Below are 18,718 nucleotides of genomic sequence, written 5' to 3'. Positions count from 1 at the left end.
GGTAGTTTTCCAGTTCCCAGGAAGACTGCAAAAGATGGGAGCACCAAGAAAACCAGTTGCTGGGACTGTGATCCATGGTACCGGTGAATGAGGGAATGATCACAGGCCGCCTTTTCTGTATAACCAGGGAGAAGATCATGGGCATTTCCCTTGTGACGGGAACTAGCAATCCATTACAGTTTTTTCAAATGGCGTTCTAGTTAACACTTTACCCTTGGAATTTAGGATGAGAGAGAGAGAGCCTGTGGTACCAAAAGAAGGTAGAGTTCCTTAGGAGGAAAAGAGGAAGGACAGTTCAATTACAAATCTAGAAATAATTAAGTACAGTGGCTGAGAACTGAGGGCATGGAGTAATTATAAGCAACATGACAGACATCAACTGTGTAATGAAAACTTAAATCTTGGTTCCACCAGATAGTTTGGCATCCCAAGTCAAGTTAGTTTCCCCACCTACAGGTTAGAAAGCTCCTAGCCCAGGACCTAGGCCAGCCACATAATCTCCAGGTCCAGTGAAAATACAGGGCTTTTTTGTTTTCAAAAAATAAAGCATTTCAAAAATAAAAAATTTTATGAAGCCATAACATTTTCTCCATCTTTGTTACTTTCTTTCTCCCAGTAGAAAGAAATTTTCCCTATAGAAAAGAAAGAAAAGAAAAGAAAAGAAAGAAAAGAAAGAAAAGAAAAGAAAAGAAATTTTCCCTATAGAAAGAAGAAAGTTTCCCTATAGATATTAGTTGGGGGGAAAAAACTCTTTTAAAAATAAGGACCTTAAAAAAATAATAAAGGGCTCCATCAATGTTGTTTCCTAGGTTGATAACTGTGCTGTGGTTCTATAAGGGAATATCCTTATTCTTGAGAAATACACTGAGGTATTTATGGGCAAAGGACCATGAGATATGCAATTTATTTTCAAACTATTCCAGGAAAGTAATTGTGTGTGTCTGTGTGTGTGTGTGTGTGTAATGATAAGGATAATGATAATCATATAGGGTAAAGACCAACAGTAAACAAATCTGGGTAAAGGCTATATGGAGGTTCTTTGTTATATTCATACTAGAGGCCTGATGCATGAAATTCGTACCAGAGTAGGCCTTCCTTCCCCTGGCCACCAGCAGGCACCCAGGACCTGGGCTTCCCTTGCAGCCCCAGCTTCATCTGGAAGGTCATCCAGAAGGACATCTGGAAGGGCGTCCAGTCTAATTAGCATATTACACTTTTATTATTATAGATTCTTCAACTTTTCTGTGAAGATAAAATTATCTATACATATATAAAAGGCTAATATGCAAAGTGTCCCCTCGGGAGTTTGATTGCTCGCTATGATGTGTGCTGACCACCAGAGGGTGGCACGGAATGAAGGAAGGCCCCAGCCAGCAGCTGGCAGCTGGCAGCTGGGGAAGGGAGGCCCCAGCTGGCAGCCAGCAGCTGGAAGGGCCCGATCGGCCCTGATTGCTGGCCAGATCTAGGTACCCTTACAGTGCACAAATTTCATGCACCGGGTCTCTAGTTTCTAAAGAAAAAGCCAACATAACATAAAAGTCCCATATGAGCACAGAAGGAGGAAGAGGTAACGGCAGAGAGAGACAAGGTTGTAAACTCTATACTGAGAGAAGCTATTTATACTTTGTTAATTCTGGAACCCCCAGTCCAGACCCCAGATCAACAAATATTTAAAGCAAGCAGGAGAAAAGGCAGCAATATCCTTTGTTCAAACCAGACTGGGGAATAAGAACCTGGAGCATGAACAAAAGATTGATAGTTATGCCAGTGCTTGGGAATCAGGGAGCTGCCTCTGTTTAGAATAAGACCAAAGAATCGTGTGCACAGGGGCACATGTAGAGTGATAAGTACCACACCCTGCACCACACTGCCCAGGGCCTTGGTTCTCACCACTTACTTATAATTTAGTTAGACCCGCCTTAGGCCCACCATTTAACCTTTCTAAGCCTCAGGGTCCTTAGTGATACAATGTGGGAGGTTGCTAATTAACTCACCACAAACTTACTGGGCATCTCCCACATGCCAGGCATGTCTCCTGTTCACCAGAGCTTTCATTCTAGAAAGGATCTACAAACTGACTGCATTAAATTATTTCTTGAGGTCTTTCCCAACCATGAAAATCCTACACAAAACCTCTGGAGCTTTCCACTTCAAAGATAAGCATGAGTATTACAGCATAACCACTCTCTAACATCCTCATAGCAAAGGCATATTCTCTTGAAGGTGAAAAACTATATGAGATGCCCAATGTTTTTTAATTTTAAAAAAAAGAATCCATCCCCATGAACAGTAAAATGCTTGAGAGCATATATAACTGAGCCTTCTGCCAATAATTAAGTTGGTTTTCACAGCCAAAATTCTTATTTCTTGACAAGTCATACAAATAGGTATTTTAAAACTCTAACAAAGCTCTATACCTAGAAAAAAAAAACACTATAAATAATAGGAACTCTTTTTAAAGCAATAAATGTATCAATGAGAAATAACTTTGAAGTGTAGATTAATGATTAGTATTAAAATTTAAAACATCAAAAGTATTTTAATTTTCTGCTCCATTAGTTCTCCTCATTCATAGTCAACTAGCACAAAAATGGTTACAAAGGCTAATTTTGTTAAAGACCTTGGAGAAAAGAGGAAAGCACTGATCTTTCATGAATACTAAAGATGATAAAATAGGAAACCAATAACATTTTATCACTTTATAAAAAAATTAATCCAATCTAGAAATAATCTAGTACTATGATTTATACTGAACTTGTTATCTAGCCAAGAAAAAATGTTATGTCAGTAGTATCAAAAACATAGTACTTACAGATACCAGATATTAAACCTCTGCACTGATTTTTATAATTTAGGAGAAATGGCAAGGGATAGAGAGTCAAAATATATAATTAGAGAACAAAATAAGAGGTACATGAGAATATTATTTCCCTGATGGGTTCTCAGGAGCTAAAATAGGCATACATCTATGAAAATGGTCTCAAACCAAGGCTGCAAGTTGAAATAATGAAACTAAAAGTATTTGTCCTTGAAAAACAACCATCCTCACCCTGGCCAGTGTTGCTCAGTTGGTTGGGGTGTTGTCCCGTGCACTGGAAGGTCACTGGTTCGATTCCAGTCAGGGCACATACCTAGGTTGTGGGTTCCAGCCCTAGTTGGGGTGAGAGGCAACTGATTCCCCTCTCTCTCTCTCTCTCTCTCTCTCTCTCTCTCTCTCTCTCTCTCATCCCTCATTCAGATGGCTTCTCAAGTCCTCTCTAGTTCCAATCTGACAAGCATCATTTGCAGACCAGGGAGTTGCTTATATCCTTAACTATATCTTCCTATGTTTCAGACATAGGAAGTTCAAATTTTTAGGCCGATTCTTACAAAGAAAATTACCTGGGCATTTGTTGCCCTTGTGTCTCCTACTTAGGAATCAGCACATTGGGATACCATTTGGGGTCTTTCCTCACACACGTGTCTGCCCTCTAAACGCTTTGGTTGGTGGAAAACAGTTCTTCTCTTCCCTCACACCCTATCCTTTTTCCACCTGCCTGTTCCCTGGAGCATAGGGAATAGTCCCTCACTCAGAGGACTCACACACAAGCCCAGTAGATCTCCCAGAGCAGAGCTGTTCACACTTTACAGTGTATGGAGCTCTCCTGGGAATCTTGTTAAAACGCAGATTCCAGTTCTCTTAGTCCTGGGTGGGGCTGTGAGTCTGCATTTCTGACTAAGCTCTCGGCAGAGATCAGCTTTCTGCTCCCATGCCCAGTTCTCTATGCACCGCCTTCTCAGCCTGAGGGCAACTCATCATGGTATCTCCACAGCATCCTCTAATGGCCTCTAAAGGGTCTTGAAGCTCTTTGAAAACCTTAAAACCCACTCCCTCGGTTGCTTTAAAAGATACAAGTTTGTGTAGCACATCATTGTTTCACAATAGTGGGAAAACCCTAGATTTAAAAGTATGACAAATTCCTTTGTGTCACCCACATGGACCTATGTGCAAAGAAGGAGGTATCGAGCAAAACAAGAGTGACCTGAGAAGTCCAGATTTCTCCTTTATAACTCTGAAACTTCTAGGAATAACACAGGGACCCTGGCATCATTTTTCTCACACGTAGAGTTGATAAAGGTAGACAGATGTCTACGGATGACAAAGCTTTCCTTCTACAAAATGTGTGTGCATCTCTTAAGTCTCTAGGTACCCCTTAATTTTCAAAGGTTGATAAACAATTTAATAATACTCAAGGTTATATCTGATGTACTCCAACTACTGTCCTCGCATTTCTGGTGTTTCATATTTATTTCTGTATCAATTCTTTAAATTATCCTTCTGTGAACTGTGTTGTCCTCAATATGGGTTAATCAAAACAAAGAACGATTAGTTAGGGTTAGAGTACATTCTTTGTTGCCTGTTGTTACAGACCTTCCCAAAGTATTTCTGTTTACCAGCAGGAGGCCATAGATAACATTGTGAAGTCAGTTAATGCTCAAAGATATACTACTATCTTTATGTCATGTAACAGATATATTGGCTGTAAAGTTAAGACAAATCACATTTTAAGAGCACTATGAAAGAATGATATTAAAAGGAATATGAAATCTGTTAGAAAAGAATAAAATAACTAAATGAAGGTAAACATGTTACTTGCCTACACTCCTCTGCATAAAATCATGATTTTCATGTACCAGTTTTGCACAAACTAGCAAATACATACTATAGTAAATCAGTAAACTAATAACCTAATTTAGTTCCTAATTTAGTTCTGATCAGATCAATATTTTAGTCAATCAGCCACTGTAGTCCAATGATTCTCACACTTCCCACTGCATCAAAATCACTTGGGATAAAGATATGTAAAAATATAGGTAAAGATGTAGAGATAACGAAGGGAGGAAGGAAGGGAGGAAGGCAGGGAGGGAGGAAGGCAGGAAAGGAGGGAGGAAGGAAGACAGCTGGGGCCCATCCCCCAGAGTGATTTAACTGGGCTTGGGGAGAATATTTTTTAAGCACTCCAACAGATTCTAATGTATAACAAGAGTTGAGAATCACTAGTCTTTAGTTTTTAATCATTTTAAGTGTAGTCTTAAAACACATACTGAAATTATAGATTTTTTTGTTTCTTTTTTTTTCTTTATTACGGTATTACATATGTGTCCTTAGCCTCCCTTTGTCCCCCCACCCCCTCCACCCCCCACTCATGCCCTCACCCCCCTGGTGTCTGTGTCCTCTGGTTATGCTTATATGCATGCATACAAGTACTTTGGTTGATCTCTCCCCCTTACCTCCACCCTCCCCTACCTTCCCTCTGAGGTTTGGTCTAATGCTAAGCGAAATAAGCCAGTCAGAGAAAGATAAAAATCACATGATCTCACTCATTTTTTTGTTTCTTTAGTCTTTTCTGTACTCTCTAACTTTTCTCCAGTGAGCCTGTGTTGCTATCATCAGAAAAAAAAAATTTTTTAAGTGAAAAAATTTTCTCAAAGAAAACCACCATCCATAAAATCCCAAGCATAACTGGCCCTTCTCCATTTCCTGTTTATTCTATATTCTATCACACTATTTGTATCTATATCCTTCTTCCTAGACGCCCAGTCATCCCCTACCTACAAGGTTAGCATAAAATGGGCTATACTCACAGAATATCACCATTATCAAATTCATAAATAATGTAGTTCCATTGAGAAAGTATTCTTTTGTCACCTTAAGTCTGGGATTTTCAACCCACCAGAATCACTGGAGGACTTCTAAAAATCCCCCCAGGCCCTGGATACACCTCGGACCAATGAAATCAGAGCTAAACCTCTGGGCTGGGCCCCACACAAAAATATGCATATTGATTCCCATGTGCAGCCAAGGCTGGCAAGTCTCCACACCTGGAGATAAGCTTCTGCTGGCTGAAAAGCACAATACCTTGAAATTCTGACACTGGTGTAATTTCAAAGAATGGTTGGTTATTTGCGGCTATGCATTGATGTTCTATTTCAAGTTGGCAAGGAGTAAAAATAAAACACTAAATAATAAATGTGATCACTGTTCTTCCTTTTAATTGGGCAAAGTCACCATCTTCTACATTTAAATACAGGAAATTCTGAGAACACTGTTATGTGTCAGTCATGTATTCCAACGAAAAGACAAATATGGGAAGAGAAAGCTGAATTAAAACTGTCTTCACAGAGTCCACATTTATCCTACCAGGTGGGTGTTATTTCTCAGAGTAACTTTTCTACTTTGTACTCACATTGCTTGAGACTCTAAGATGAAAGGCCTATACGCTGACCATTTTCTTGTTTGTAAATCTGAAATAAAAGTGCAGGTTCTTAACTTTTACAGAAGCTGTGTGCTGTTTAATTATTCTCCTCATGTACCCCCAGGCCTCCTCTCTTCAGAGAAAACTGGTGCTTTTGTTTTTGCAGGTCTATTTTATGCTCTCTGGGGTAAAAATTAACCCAGAGACAAAACTCTGTGATGAGATTTTTCAGACACCAGCAGCAGAGAATTTTAATAGTATGCAAAATACTGCAATTAACAGCTTTTACTAACAGTGTCATTTTAATGAGCAAAACCTCCATTTTCAGAGTTGAGTAAAATAAACACACAGATAACCAATGGAAATTCTGAAAAGTACTACATGAATTCAAAAAGTCTAAAAAATTCTTTTAAAGAAATGGGTTTGTCCTTTTCCATTTCAAGGCATTATACCTTTGTAATAAGCTTTTCTAAAGCACACTAGGATTCTCAGCAGAAGTGGCCTTTCCATCTCAATGTCATGAAGGAGTGGTTTATGGGTATTCTTTTGTTCAAGGCAAAGCATGAGTGAAGGAAAGAAAAGGGTTTCAGCCAGAGAAATGATGCATTCCACAGCACAAACATTAAAGGCCAAACTTAACAGAGAATGCCAAAATAATGAACAGGAAGTTATTCTCATCTCCCCTACTAAATAAACTGAGTGAAGTCACTCAGAAATATTTTATTGAGTGTATGCAATGCACTCTACTATGGACTATAGATAGAAGTCAGGATAGTCTTTGTCGCCTGGCACTTAGAAGGTAGGAGGTGGGGGACAGAAATTAAATCGTTATCATGAAATTAATTGTGATAGTGCAATAAAGCAGCAATGCAAGGAGATAGGAGAGCATAGACGGGGCCTGACATGGTCTGGGAAGGGACCTTCACTTAGATCTGAAGAATGAACTAAAAGCTGACTAAGTGAAGAAGGGGTAAGTTTTGTGGGCAAGGAACATAAAGGTTGGTGTAGCTGGGGTGCAAAGAGGGAGGGAAAGGGTGAGATAGGGCTGGAGAGGCAGTGGGCACCAGTGGAGAAGTGGGAGTTCTGCTCCAGTATGTTGAATCTGAAGAGCTGGAAGGCATCAGTGGAGCCACATCAAGTAGGAGATGGAAATCTGGGGATGGAGCACAGAGGGTTGGTCTAAGCCAGGCACACACTGTTGAGTTATCAGCATATTAGTTAGGAGTTGAAATTGTGCATGTGGGTAAAACACACGCTAGGCTATGGGCTTTAAATTAAAAATCTAGATATCCCTTTGAAATCAACAGGTGGCACTTATGATAACCCCAAACATACTTGTTGAAAGGAATGAACCCTAAGAAAATATAAACTATCACGGGTCTATCGGGATGAATTTTCATTTACACAGTGTAAGGGGACAAACTAGAATTTTCAATCTTTGTTTTGATAGATGGGAGACAGCAGTTTGTGGACTTTTTTATTACAAATGAAATCCTAGCAATTATTACTGTGGTTCAAGGAAGAAATCTAGACCTTTGTATAACTAATTAAATAATTATGTTGTCCTGGAAGAACCCTAAATCTGCTTGTGGAAAGACATTTCATCCGCCCCATCAGTCTCTGTGCATAATTTAGCCATGGAGTAGGAAAAGACAATTGGGAAAAAGAGAGAGCAGAGGAAAATTCATTGTAATTATGGAAATGAAGCTTAAAGAACAATGGTCTAAATCTGTAACAGGTTTAATGAGAAATAATTCTCATAAGTAACCACTTAAAAGTCTGCAAATCTGGGGGAAAAAAGTGGACTGTTTATTAGACATATTTCTTCCTTCTAATTTAGTAATTAGAAAATTGGTATTTTCAAGCCTAAAGGATTAAAATCATTAAGGGCCTTTCTGCTTGGCTGGACTGCCAATGGCCACATGTTTAAGAGAAAGAATGTGACAGTCAATGGCAAAGGCCAGCCAAGAATCTCCCTTGACGCAATAGGCTGGTTTCAGACAACTAAAGCTAAAGCTTCAAAGACAGAGCATTGTTACTTCTCACACACCCGGGCTTCCCTGGTGTCCAGATCTTCATCTTGCCATTTTCCTGTACAGCATTACAGAGCCTGAATGACCTCTACATAGAAAACATGACATACCCAGCAAAATCTCCCCATCAGATTAGATTCCCCATGGGGAAAGAGGCTGAGACGCCTCAACGTGGGTTTTTATAAATCTAGCTTGTTGCCTGGTACTGATCAATCCAGCTACACAATCTTTCAAGAAGCAAGCACAACAAAGAACACTTGCGCCGGTGAATTTAGGGAAATGAAGTCACCCAAGCCAAAATGTTAATGGACAAGGACCAGCCTGGAGTGTCTCTACAAGGTGTCTAAAGAGAATTTATCAGGGCTAAGGGGATGGAATTCCATCCACTCAAAATCCCATTACCTGAGCCCTATTATGTGTACAATGAGGTGGTTGGATTGGCAGAGATGGCATCACCCCAGTGACAAGCAGGGGGGAAGCTACAAAAGAAGGATTCAGAGATTTCTTATGGCAAATGTGTATAGGAGCAGCCCTCATAACAGTGTGAGAAGAGACTGCAGTTGATAGATGTGGGATGAGAAAGAAGACAACTTCATACTCCATCCCATCCTCCACAGCCCGCAGCAGTCTGCACAACTCCACGGGAAGAAGCATGGAGTAAGACAAAGTGCAGGGGCCAGACAGGTACCAAAGTGTCCTCAGGGCAAGGGAAGCCATGCCTCCGCCAGAGGGAATTAGAAATGGGCAGTGAATGAGGCTGCAGAGTGGTGGGTCCTCCCTGAAGAGCCAAGTGAAACGAAACATCTTCAGAAGATGGAACCAGAGGGAGCCTTGATCTCCTCACCACATTGGCATACAAACAGGTTATTTCCTTTGTGTTTTATCCAAACGTAAGTATCCATTTTGTAAGGCCTAAAGGGTTGGTTCTGATTTATCTCAGACAAAGGAAGAGGAAAAGTGTGCAAATCAAATGGGTCAGTTAATTCGCAGCAGATTCTTTGATTAGTGTCTGTTTAACAGTGGGGTGATGGGGAGAGGTAGAGAGACAGCATTTCTTGAAATTTTAGCACTTGGGAGTTTAGAGGTCATTTGTCCTTAAGGTGCAGCATTTTAGTGACATGGAAACTTAGTCCCAAAGGGAAAACTCACCCAAAGCAACACAAGTAGAGGGCAGCCCCTGCAAGGTGCCACTCCTGGGTCAGGCCTTGCTAAATCTTCACAGAGTCTGGCACACTTGCAAGATGTACCAGAACATCACAGACCTGGAAATCTACAAGCCTTCAAAGCTTTCTGCCTGTGGCCATCATTGGAGGGTGAGGCTAAAGAGAGGCTCTTTCCAGAATTCATTCTATTATAATCTATCAAACTTAAATGACTCAAGTATATCTCCTCCTTTAAATCCTATCTTCTTTTTACTTCAATTCTTTTCCTCAATTTGTCCCTGAAATTTTTCCATGCAATGTTCCTCTCTAAGAGATAATACTTCTGATCTTGATGTTCACTAAAGCTTAATTATCAGTGCATTAATAGGAATCAATGTGTGCTGATATTTTCTGGAAGAGTATGTCATTGGCTGGAAAAGCTAGGCTTTGGCTTAGTGCAGGAGTGGCACTCTCATATAAAATCTAGTAATACTCCCAAACCCCTAAAGCAGGCAGGCTTCAGAAGTCACAATTTGCAAATAAAGTAGCTAATGAGAACCATAATTCACTTCTACATAATTCCACGCTCTTTCAGATTTACCAGGCAGGATCTGGCATTCTTCTTTGTCCAGTGAGGATGGAATTCCAGTGAAGGGGAACTTCTCTATTCTTTTTCTTTTTCTCTTTTCTTTCCTTAATTTTTTAAAATATATTTTTATTGACTTCAGAGAGGAAGGGAGAGGGAGAGAGGGATAGAAACATGAATTATGAGTGAGAATCATTGACCAGCTGTCTCCTGCACAACCCCTACTGGGGAATGAGCTCACAACCAGGGCATGCACCCTGACCGGGAATCAAACCATGACCTACTGATTCATAGGTCGACGCTCAACCACTGATCCACGTCAGTCGGGCTCTTTTTCTTAAAAAAAAAAAAAAAAAGAAAAGAAATACAATGACACTTGTCCAGAAAGATTGCTTGTCCATCCTAGCTATTGGTCTCTTCATGGTCAAGAGGAACTCATAAACCTCTCTCACACACACACACACACACACACACACACACACACACATATGCACATGCGCGCATGCGCGTGAGCACACACACACTTCTTTGAAAATAAAAAAAAAATGTAGCCCTAGCTGGTTTGGCTCAGTGGATAAAGGGTCCCGGGTTTGAATCTGGTCAAGTGCACATGCTGGGGTTGCAGGCTGGATCTCCAGTGGGGGGTGTGCAGGAGGCAGCCAATCAATGACACTCTCTCACCATTAATGTTTCTATCTCTCTCCCCCTCTCCCTTCTTCTCTGAAATCAATAAAAAAAACATTTTTTTAAAAAAAAGAGACATTGACAACCTAGAATTTTTTTTTAAAAAAAGGAGCTTTTTGCAAGTGCAGAGCTAACTACAAAGTTTACAGTTAAAAGGAAGCCTTACCTCCTCTTCATCACCATCTTGACAGCCGTTCCTTCCCACCTCTTGGCCTATAGGACACTCCCATTCACCGCACACCCACCCATGGTGCTGCTAGAAGAGAACTTTGCAATCTGGCCAAACCCTCATTTTAGAGACAAGCAAACTGAGGGTCTCCTAGGTGACAAAGGCTACACAAGTTAATAGCAAAACTAGAAACAAAACTAGTTCCAGGATCCCATTCCAGCCTACTTTCCTTCACAAACTAGCAATCTGGTTTCTGTCCTCACTTCACTGACTATGCCTCTGGCCATGAAGCGGAGGCTGGATTAAAAAGAAATTTATTTATTTAAACCAAAGTAATTGGTTTTATTAGAAGGTTGTTGTGAGGCAAAGTAAAAATACATATGAGGCTTTTTTTTTTTTTAATTCTCATCTGAGGATATTTTTCCCATGGATATTTAGAGAGAGACTGGAAGGGAGAGAGGATGGGGGACGGAGAGAGAGAGAGAAACATAGATGTAAGAGACACATTGACTGGTTATCTCCTGAGCACCCCAACCAGGGCCAGGGATTGGCCCTGAACATGAAACCAAGGAACGTGCCCTTGACCGGGAATCAAAACTGAGACCCTTTGGTCTGTGGGCCAACACTCTAACCACTAAGCAAAACTGACCAGGGCCATATGAGGAACTTTTTGAAAAGACATACTACAAAAATATTTATAAGAGAATAATCCTTAATTTTATCCCTAGATAGTAAGAGATATTCATAATTCAATTCAAAATATCTTAATCTAGATTTATGATGGTTATTCAGAAATATTCACATGTTAAGAAACAGCAAGCCCAAAATGGAGTCACTTGTGCTAAGCCCCATGTCGGCAAACAAGACTTAATAGCTAACCTAACTACAGTTACAACTTCCCTCAGGAATGTAATCTTAATCAGCCAGTCTGGAATTTCCTGGTCAACATTAATGAGGTAATCCTCCTAACAAACTTTCTTGCTCCCTAAAGATAGGTGACCTTCCCCAAAATAATCACTTTTTCATTTATGAGTTCCTTGTCCCATCCTCCCTCTTTCTTTACAAACCTTCCCTTTCTATAGCCCTCCAGGGCTCCTTTCTACTTGCTAGATGGGATGCTGCTCAATTAATGAATTGATCAATCAAGCCAATTAGATCTTTGAAATTTACTCGCTTACATTTTTATTTAACACTTATAACAAAATGACAGCAACAGAAATAAATTTCAATATAGTAAGTTGGGATGATATCACAATAACTTATAGGAAAGCAATTAATTTTTTCCCAACATCCCAATAATAACTAGCAATGCATGAAAACAAAAATTAAGTCACCTCTAAGTATATTCTATTAAGAAATTCAAATGTTTGAAAAAGCTTATGTGCATAAGAAATTGTATATATTAATTAAAAATACAGTGATTATTGGTTAAAGAACCTGTCCCGCCTGGCCTGTTCTCTTAGTGCAGCTGTGGACAAACTACGGCCCTGGCCCGCGGGCCGAATCCGGCCCATTTGAAATGAATAAAACTAAAAAAAAAAAAAAAGACCATACCCTTTTATGTAATGATGTTTACTTTGAATTTATATTAGTTCACACAAACACTCCATCCATGCTTTTGTTCCGGCCCTCCGGTCCAGTTTAAGAACCCATTGTGGCCCTCGAGTCAAAAAGTTTGCCCACTCCTATCTTAGTGGTTAGAGCATGAGCCCATGAACAGAAGGGTCAAAGGTTCGATTCCCAATCAAGGACATGCACCTTGCTTACAGGTTTGATCCCTGGTCCCAGTCAGGGCACATGCAGGAGGCAACCACTCAATATGATCAAACCTGTCTCTCTCACATCGATGTTAGGAGTTGAAATTGTGCATGTGGGTAAAACACACGCTAGGCTATGGGCTTTAATTTAAATTTTTAATTTCTCTCTCTCTCTCTCTCTCCCCTCCCTCCCTCCCATTCTCTCTCTCTCTCTCTCCCCTCCCTCCCTCCCATTCTCTCTCTCTCTCTCTCTCTAAAGATCAATGGGGGGAGGAGGTGGGAAGAACCTGTGTCCCAGGTTCAAAAAATGCTGCAATTTACTTCAAACAAGAAAAACAGCTGAGGATATAGGTAATTTTTAAATAAAAATACTTTGATGAATGTATAAAACATGAAAAGGTTAAAACTATACAAATCATCCATTGCCCAAGTTTTTTCTCCATTTCAAATATAGCAGAAGAATAAAAGCCAAGTAGAGAAAAACTCCAGTGAATGGCTTCCTTACAAGTACGTAACCCCCTTGAATTCAGTAGATTCCCTAAAAATCTGAGCAAAGGACAGACTAGTGGGAAATATAAAAACAACTTTTCATAACTCTTAACAAGATACCTCTTATCACTGGACACAGAATTAAGTCAAATCAACCAGCTCATTTCTGTTGACTAGCATCCACCATTTCCCAGATTTTCCAAATAGTCCATTTCTATATCTAGGTTATTGTGAAGATGAAATAGATAAAAGACTGACAGAAACAGACTAGTAACAGGGTTTCTCTTTGGATTGTGGGTAAATTTCTAAATTGTTTCCAGTGAGAACCATAAAATAAGGCTATGAATATGCTTTATGAACTGTGAAACAGTATACCTATTCACATTCTTATTGCTACTTATATTGACCATTTTAGCCTACATAACCCTCACTTTAATGTAGTTTTTTTCTGCTGGGAATTCCACTTAAATCCGTGTAAAAGGAGTCTGGGCGGGACAATTTGCACATCCAAGTCTGTGTATTCTACAAGTCAATTATCTTGCAGATGAAATGGTTGTTTCCTGTTTATAATGGAGAATTTTCTTTTTGTTTTGATTGATTTAAATGTTAAAACAATTATTGGGAGACAAGGCGAAGCCAAGCTAATCCACAAAAAGCTTCCAAATGCCCATCCTATGTTCCTGAAGCCCCTCTAACAGAAATCTGACATTTCTGACTAAACATGTCCTGTCCCTTTCTTCTCTCAGAAATGTTCTGAAATCCTCTTCAAAGATATCACTAGAGCTCCCTGGGCTTAAAATATACCAAGAATCCTGACAACTCTCCATTACATTAAAAAAGTTCCTATATTAAAAACATTAATTTTCTGCAGCGGTAAAGAAGAGCAGAGGCATCATTCTTTGCTGAATTACATAGCCTTGGGCATAAAAATCCAAAACGATATTTTATGCTACCAGAAACGCTTAAAGCTACTGCTTCACTATAAATGAATAGAATTATAATTCTAATTGGCTTTAATCATTTTAATCTTAAGCAGATGTAAAACCTCTGCAACCTTTCAAAAGGCATAATTCTTGAATGTAAAAAGTAATCTGTTCATATTTTAAGCATTCTACTGCCCTCTTGTGTATGTCATGTTTAGTGAAAATGAAGCTCACAAAATATAGTAATTCTTATTCTCAGAAATACTTCCATGGGATCTCAGATATTAGAACTCAAAAGAACCTCAAAAACTCATCAAGACCGGCATGTTCATTTAACAGAGGAGGGAAATAAGATCCTGAAGGATTATATAACCCGCTCATGATCACATAGGACTAGTTAATACAGGAGAAAATGCAGTTAAAAAGAACTTAAACCTCTCAGGTTACTAATTTCTCTACTGAAATGGAGATGGCAGCCTGGAAGACAATAGTAAGGTTTTGAAGTTAGGCAGAACACAACTTAAATTTTAGAAAACCCCCTCACCATCTCTCCCAAGCCTCTGTTTTCCCCATCCATAAAATGGGATGAGTAATAACTATTGCAAAGGTATTGAAAGAATTCAATACGACAATGATCATCAAGCCCTCAACATAAGTATCTGCAATATAGTAATACACTCAGTGGTTATACAACTATAAACACACATAGGAAATGGTTTTTAAATCGTTATAAACTTGAGATCTCTGGACAAAGCCGTCCTAAAATAATGTATGAAAGCATGAAAATCTGAACATCTTCAAAACTGGCACAATATGAAACTTGAAAAAATATAGCTAGTTTTTCTAATACTTGTGTTTCTTCTATTACCATATTTATATCTTTAATACAAAGTTCTAACCTGGAGAGTATTATGCTAAGCAAAATAAGTCAGTCCGAGAAAGACGAGTATCACATGATCTCACTCATATGGGGAATCTAATGAACAAAATAAATGGTTGAACAAAATAGATCCAGAGACATAGAAGCATGGGAACAGACTGTTGAATCTCAGAGGAAAGGCAGGGGGAGGTGGGGCGGTGATATCAACTAAAGAACTTGTATGCATATATTCTTAACCCACGGACACAGTAGAGTGGTGGAGGCCTGGGGCAGGAGCTAGGGGCAGACTAGAAGGGGTCAATGGGAGGAAAAAGGGGACATATGTAATACTTTCAACAATAAAGATTTTTTTTTAAGTTCTGAGAGAAAATACCACACAGCAAGCACTGTATGGAAGTGATGAAGCAATGAACAAGACCCCTTCCATGAGGGTCAAAGAAAAACGAAACAGGGCCCAGCGCCCCAGGTTAAGTCACGATTCCCCTGTCTCCTGTGCTAAGGGCCCTTCCTTCACCGGCAAGGCGAAGAGGCCAAGAGCCGGCCTGGAAAGGTAGGGGCCGACATTTCAGTTCTGCCCTTGCTAATAATTAGCTCAACGTGGGCTGGTCATCTCACCTCTGCTCCCCTTTCTTGACCTATAAAATAAAATCATCTCCTACTAGGGAAGTCCTATAGTGAGGTGGTACAAGGAATGTGGAAAAACATCCTGTAAACTCTTAAGTGCTTTAATAAAGTTTGTTATCTTAAACATTTTAGAGTAATAAAAACACTGTCTGTCACCAAATTGGGGAAGAAAAAACAAACTTAGAAAGCTGAAGGCGGCTGAGATTATGGGATCCTGTCAAAGTACTCCACTGCCTGTGAAATCTCTTTTTCTGCTACAATTCCACCGGCTTTTGTGGAGATTACACCAAAAATTCTGGAAACACATAAATCCTTGCCTCTCAAATAAATTTCACTCAAGGGTATCCCTGATAGCAGGATTGACAGAGCTTATCCCTGACTGTACACCACAACATAAACAAGCCAGGAGGGTAAAAGCAATCAGTCTTTGTGCACCACGCAAATGACTAATCCCGGTTCCTCTGTGATTTATGGCTGTGGTAATACACCCCGATAGTGCTGGTTAAATGCTGTGAACTGCTCTGTGGTGGTTTTACATGTGGCCCGATCGAAGGCACACACCGTGCTGGTAATAAGCCCTGATTGATGATCCACACGTTTCAAACATCTGAAAGGGGTATTTCTGGAACTGACCATGTAGTAGAAGAGAAAAGGCACTGACAGCCCTAGCTGGTCTGGATCAGTGGATAGAGCGGCAGCCTGCGAACTGAAGGGTCCCAGGTTCGATTGCGGTCAAGGGCACATGCCCAGGTTTCGGGCTCGATTCCCATTAGGGGGCGTGCAGGAGGCAGCTGATCATGATTGTATCTCATCATTGATGTTTCTATCTCTCTCTCTCCCTCTCCCTTCCTTTCTGAAATCAATAAAAATATATTTAAAAGAAGAAAAAAGAAAGAAAAGGAAGGAAGGAAGGGAGGGAGGGAGGGAGGGAGGGAAGGAGGGAGGGAGGGAGGGAGGGGGGAAAGAAGGAAGGAAGGAAGGAAGGAAGGAAGGAAGGAAGGAAGGAAGGAAGGAAGGAAGGAAGGAATGGAGGGAGGGAGAAAGAAAGGGCACTGACATAAACGAACCTGTAAGGCACAGAGTGATAGTACATGTGGTAGTTGAGGTGGGGCACACTGCTTACAACTGTGGGGAAGGGGTCCAATGGAGTTCCTTGGTAATTACCCATAAACAAGTTCACTCAAGCTCTTGGCTCAACCCAACAATTATGCCACCCTTGCACCCAGAGGCTGGAAGAAAAGTGCTGTCAGAGACACAGTAAAAGCCACCCACACAAACACCCAAGGCAGCTCACCGTGAAACACGCTGTTGTCCACCAGAAAATGCCTGCGGTACTGCACACAGTTCCTTTTCTCCGAGTTCCAGTAACTCATCATCGCAGGAGTTCTGGCACAGCATCAAAACCAAATTGCCCTGTCAAGGGAAAGAGAATGGGACAGAAATGAAGAAAATGACAGCCACATGCTCACACTGGCAACATAACAGTTACCCGGCATTAGGGGGCAACACATTGTGCATACAACTTCCCCGTCGCAGGGAGCTGGAATCCCCCAGGCCCTGCGAAATGTCCCAGAGTCCTCCCAGGGGGTAGAATGTCATTTACCATATAGCTGCTGTCTACAGGGAAAATAAACCTAACCGGGAACAAGTTTCAGGACTGGTTTACGTGCTCCAGGTCTCAGCCATATTCGTCCAGGACCCTAACCTGCCAATGCTGGTAACTTTTCAGGACGTTGCAATAGCAGGAGGGGAGGTGACTCACGGAAGTGTGACTGTCACTCCCAGTTGCTGAACTTTGTGTCCCTTCCTCCAGTGGACTACGTGACCCATGGAGATCTTAGAAATATATAGCAGCATCCATGTAGCCCTGGAGAAGCCAAACGCAGTAGTAATGTCTGCCTCCCTCTGATGGATTCTTCACAGGTGTCCCTGTAGGACCAGTAGGGCCTGGCTCTGCTCAGGCTGAACTTACTGGTGCATCTAGAATCGGGCACAGGCCTCAAGGGGAGTGAGCAAGAAGCGCTGCCTACTCCTCCGCAGGGCTTGCCCCTCCGCAGACAGAGAAACACAATGCTAACTAGAGCAAGGACTTGAAAAGCACAGATCCGAACTGATGACTTAAACTCCTCCAAACGCTGATGTGCATAACCCTGAACAAGGCCCCCTTTGTTCCCAGGATTTGGCTAAAGCAACTTTTCAGAATTCCAACTCTTTTTTCTGGTCACAGAATAAACCCAAGCAAGGCTGGCATGAAGGGAAGCCCACAGGTGGGAAACAATTTGTCATCTGTCCTATTAAAACAATCTAGAGTTTTGTCAAGGTACTCCAGGATGAAGTCAGCCCCTTGGTGAAAAAAGTAAATAAACGATCAGAGCTTTGTCTATTCATTCATGGGACAACTGGTGCAAGTTCCTAATGCTCTGACCAGACCTTTATCCCTGGCTCCCTAAGGCTCATTCTTAACCCTCCCCAACAGTGATCTGATCTCACTGACTCCAACCTATCCTACCTTTCCTCTGGCTCCAGGTTCTTCTAGCCTCTTCCCCTCCTGGCTAAGTCTGTCTGCCTCATACTCCCTCAGGCTGAAAATGAGTCCCAGCACTCCAAGATAAAATCTCCTACTGACCCTACTGCAAACATGTCAGAAAACAGCAGATTATGAAGACAACCTCCCCCACCTGCCCTCTCCTCTCTCCACCCAATACTGCATATTACAGAGATCTCTTCTTTAAAAAAGAATTTTAGACATATAAATAATGCCTAAATTCTTTTTAATTGAAAGTCCCCTCTGCCCTCATTTAATGTCCTTCTTCTGGAATGACCAATTTTTTTTAAGTGTGTGTGTGTATCATTCCAATTCCTTTTTTATGCATATCTATAATAATAAAAGCATAATATGCTAATTAGACCAGACGTCCTTCTGGATGAAGCCGGCGGCTGGAGGGAGGCCTGGGTTCCGGGTGCCAGAGGGAAGCCAGTGCCAGCAGCCGGGGAAGGAAGGCCTACTCTTGCATGAATTTTGTGCATCGGGCCTCTAATCCTATCTAATAAAAGAGAAACATGGTAATTAGCGTATGACCGCTACCCTTCCCATTGGCTAATCAGGGCGATATGCAAATTAACTGCCAGCCAAGATGGCGGCCGGCAGCCAGGAAGCTGGAAGCGAACATGAGGCTTCCTTGCTTCAGTGACGGA

General features: G+C 41.0%; 1 protein-coding gene across 1 annotated transcript in view; it reads right to left on the bottom strand.

The window, feature by feature from the left end:
• The window catches only part of PLCH1 (phospholipase C eta 1), a 195,748-nt gene that overhangs the window by 133,283 nt on the left and 43,747 nt on the right, over positions 1-18,718 (bottom strand). The window contains exon 2 of the mRNA XM_036351235.1: positions 16,818-16,936. Within this exon, the coding sequence (XP_036207128.1) occupies positions 16,818-16,899 (82 nt within the window). The 5' untranslated portion in view covers positions 16,900-16,936. The remainder of the gene's footprint in view (positions 1-16,817; positions 16,937-18,718) is intronic.

Source organism: Myotis myotis, unplaced genomic scaffold, assembly GCF_014108235.1.
Source record: "Myotis myotis isolate mMyoMyo1 unplaced genomic scaffold, mMyoMyo1.p scaffold_m19_p_2, whole genome shotgun sequence".
Taxonomy (NCBI): Eukaryota; Metazoa; Chordata; class Mammalia; order Chiroptera; family Vespertilionidae; genus Myotis; species Myotis myotis.
The sequence above is the reverse complement of the archived record's forward strand: the minus strand, read 5'-3'. Positions and strand labels throughout refer to the sequence as shown.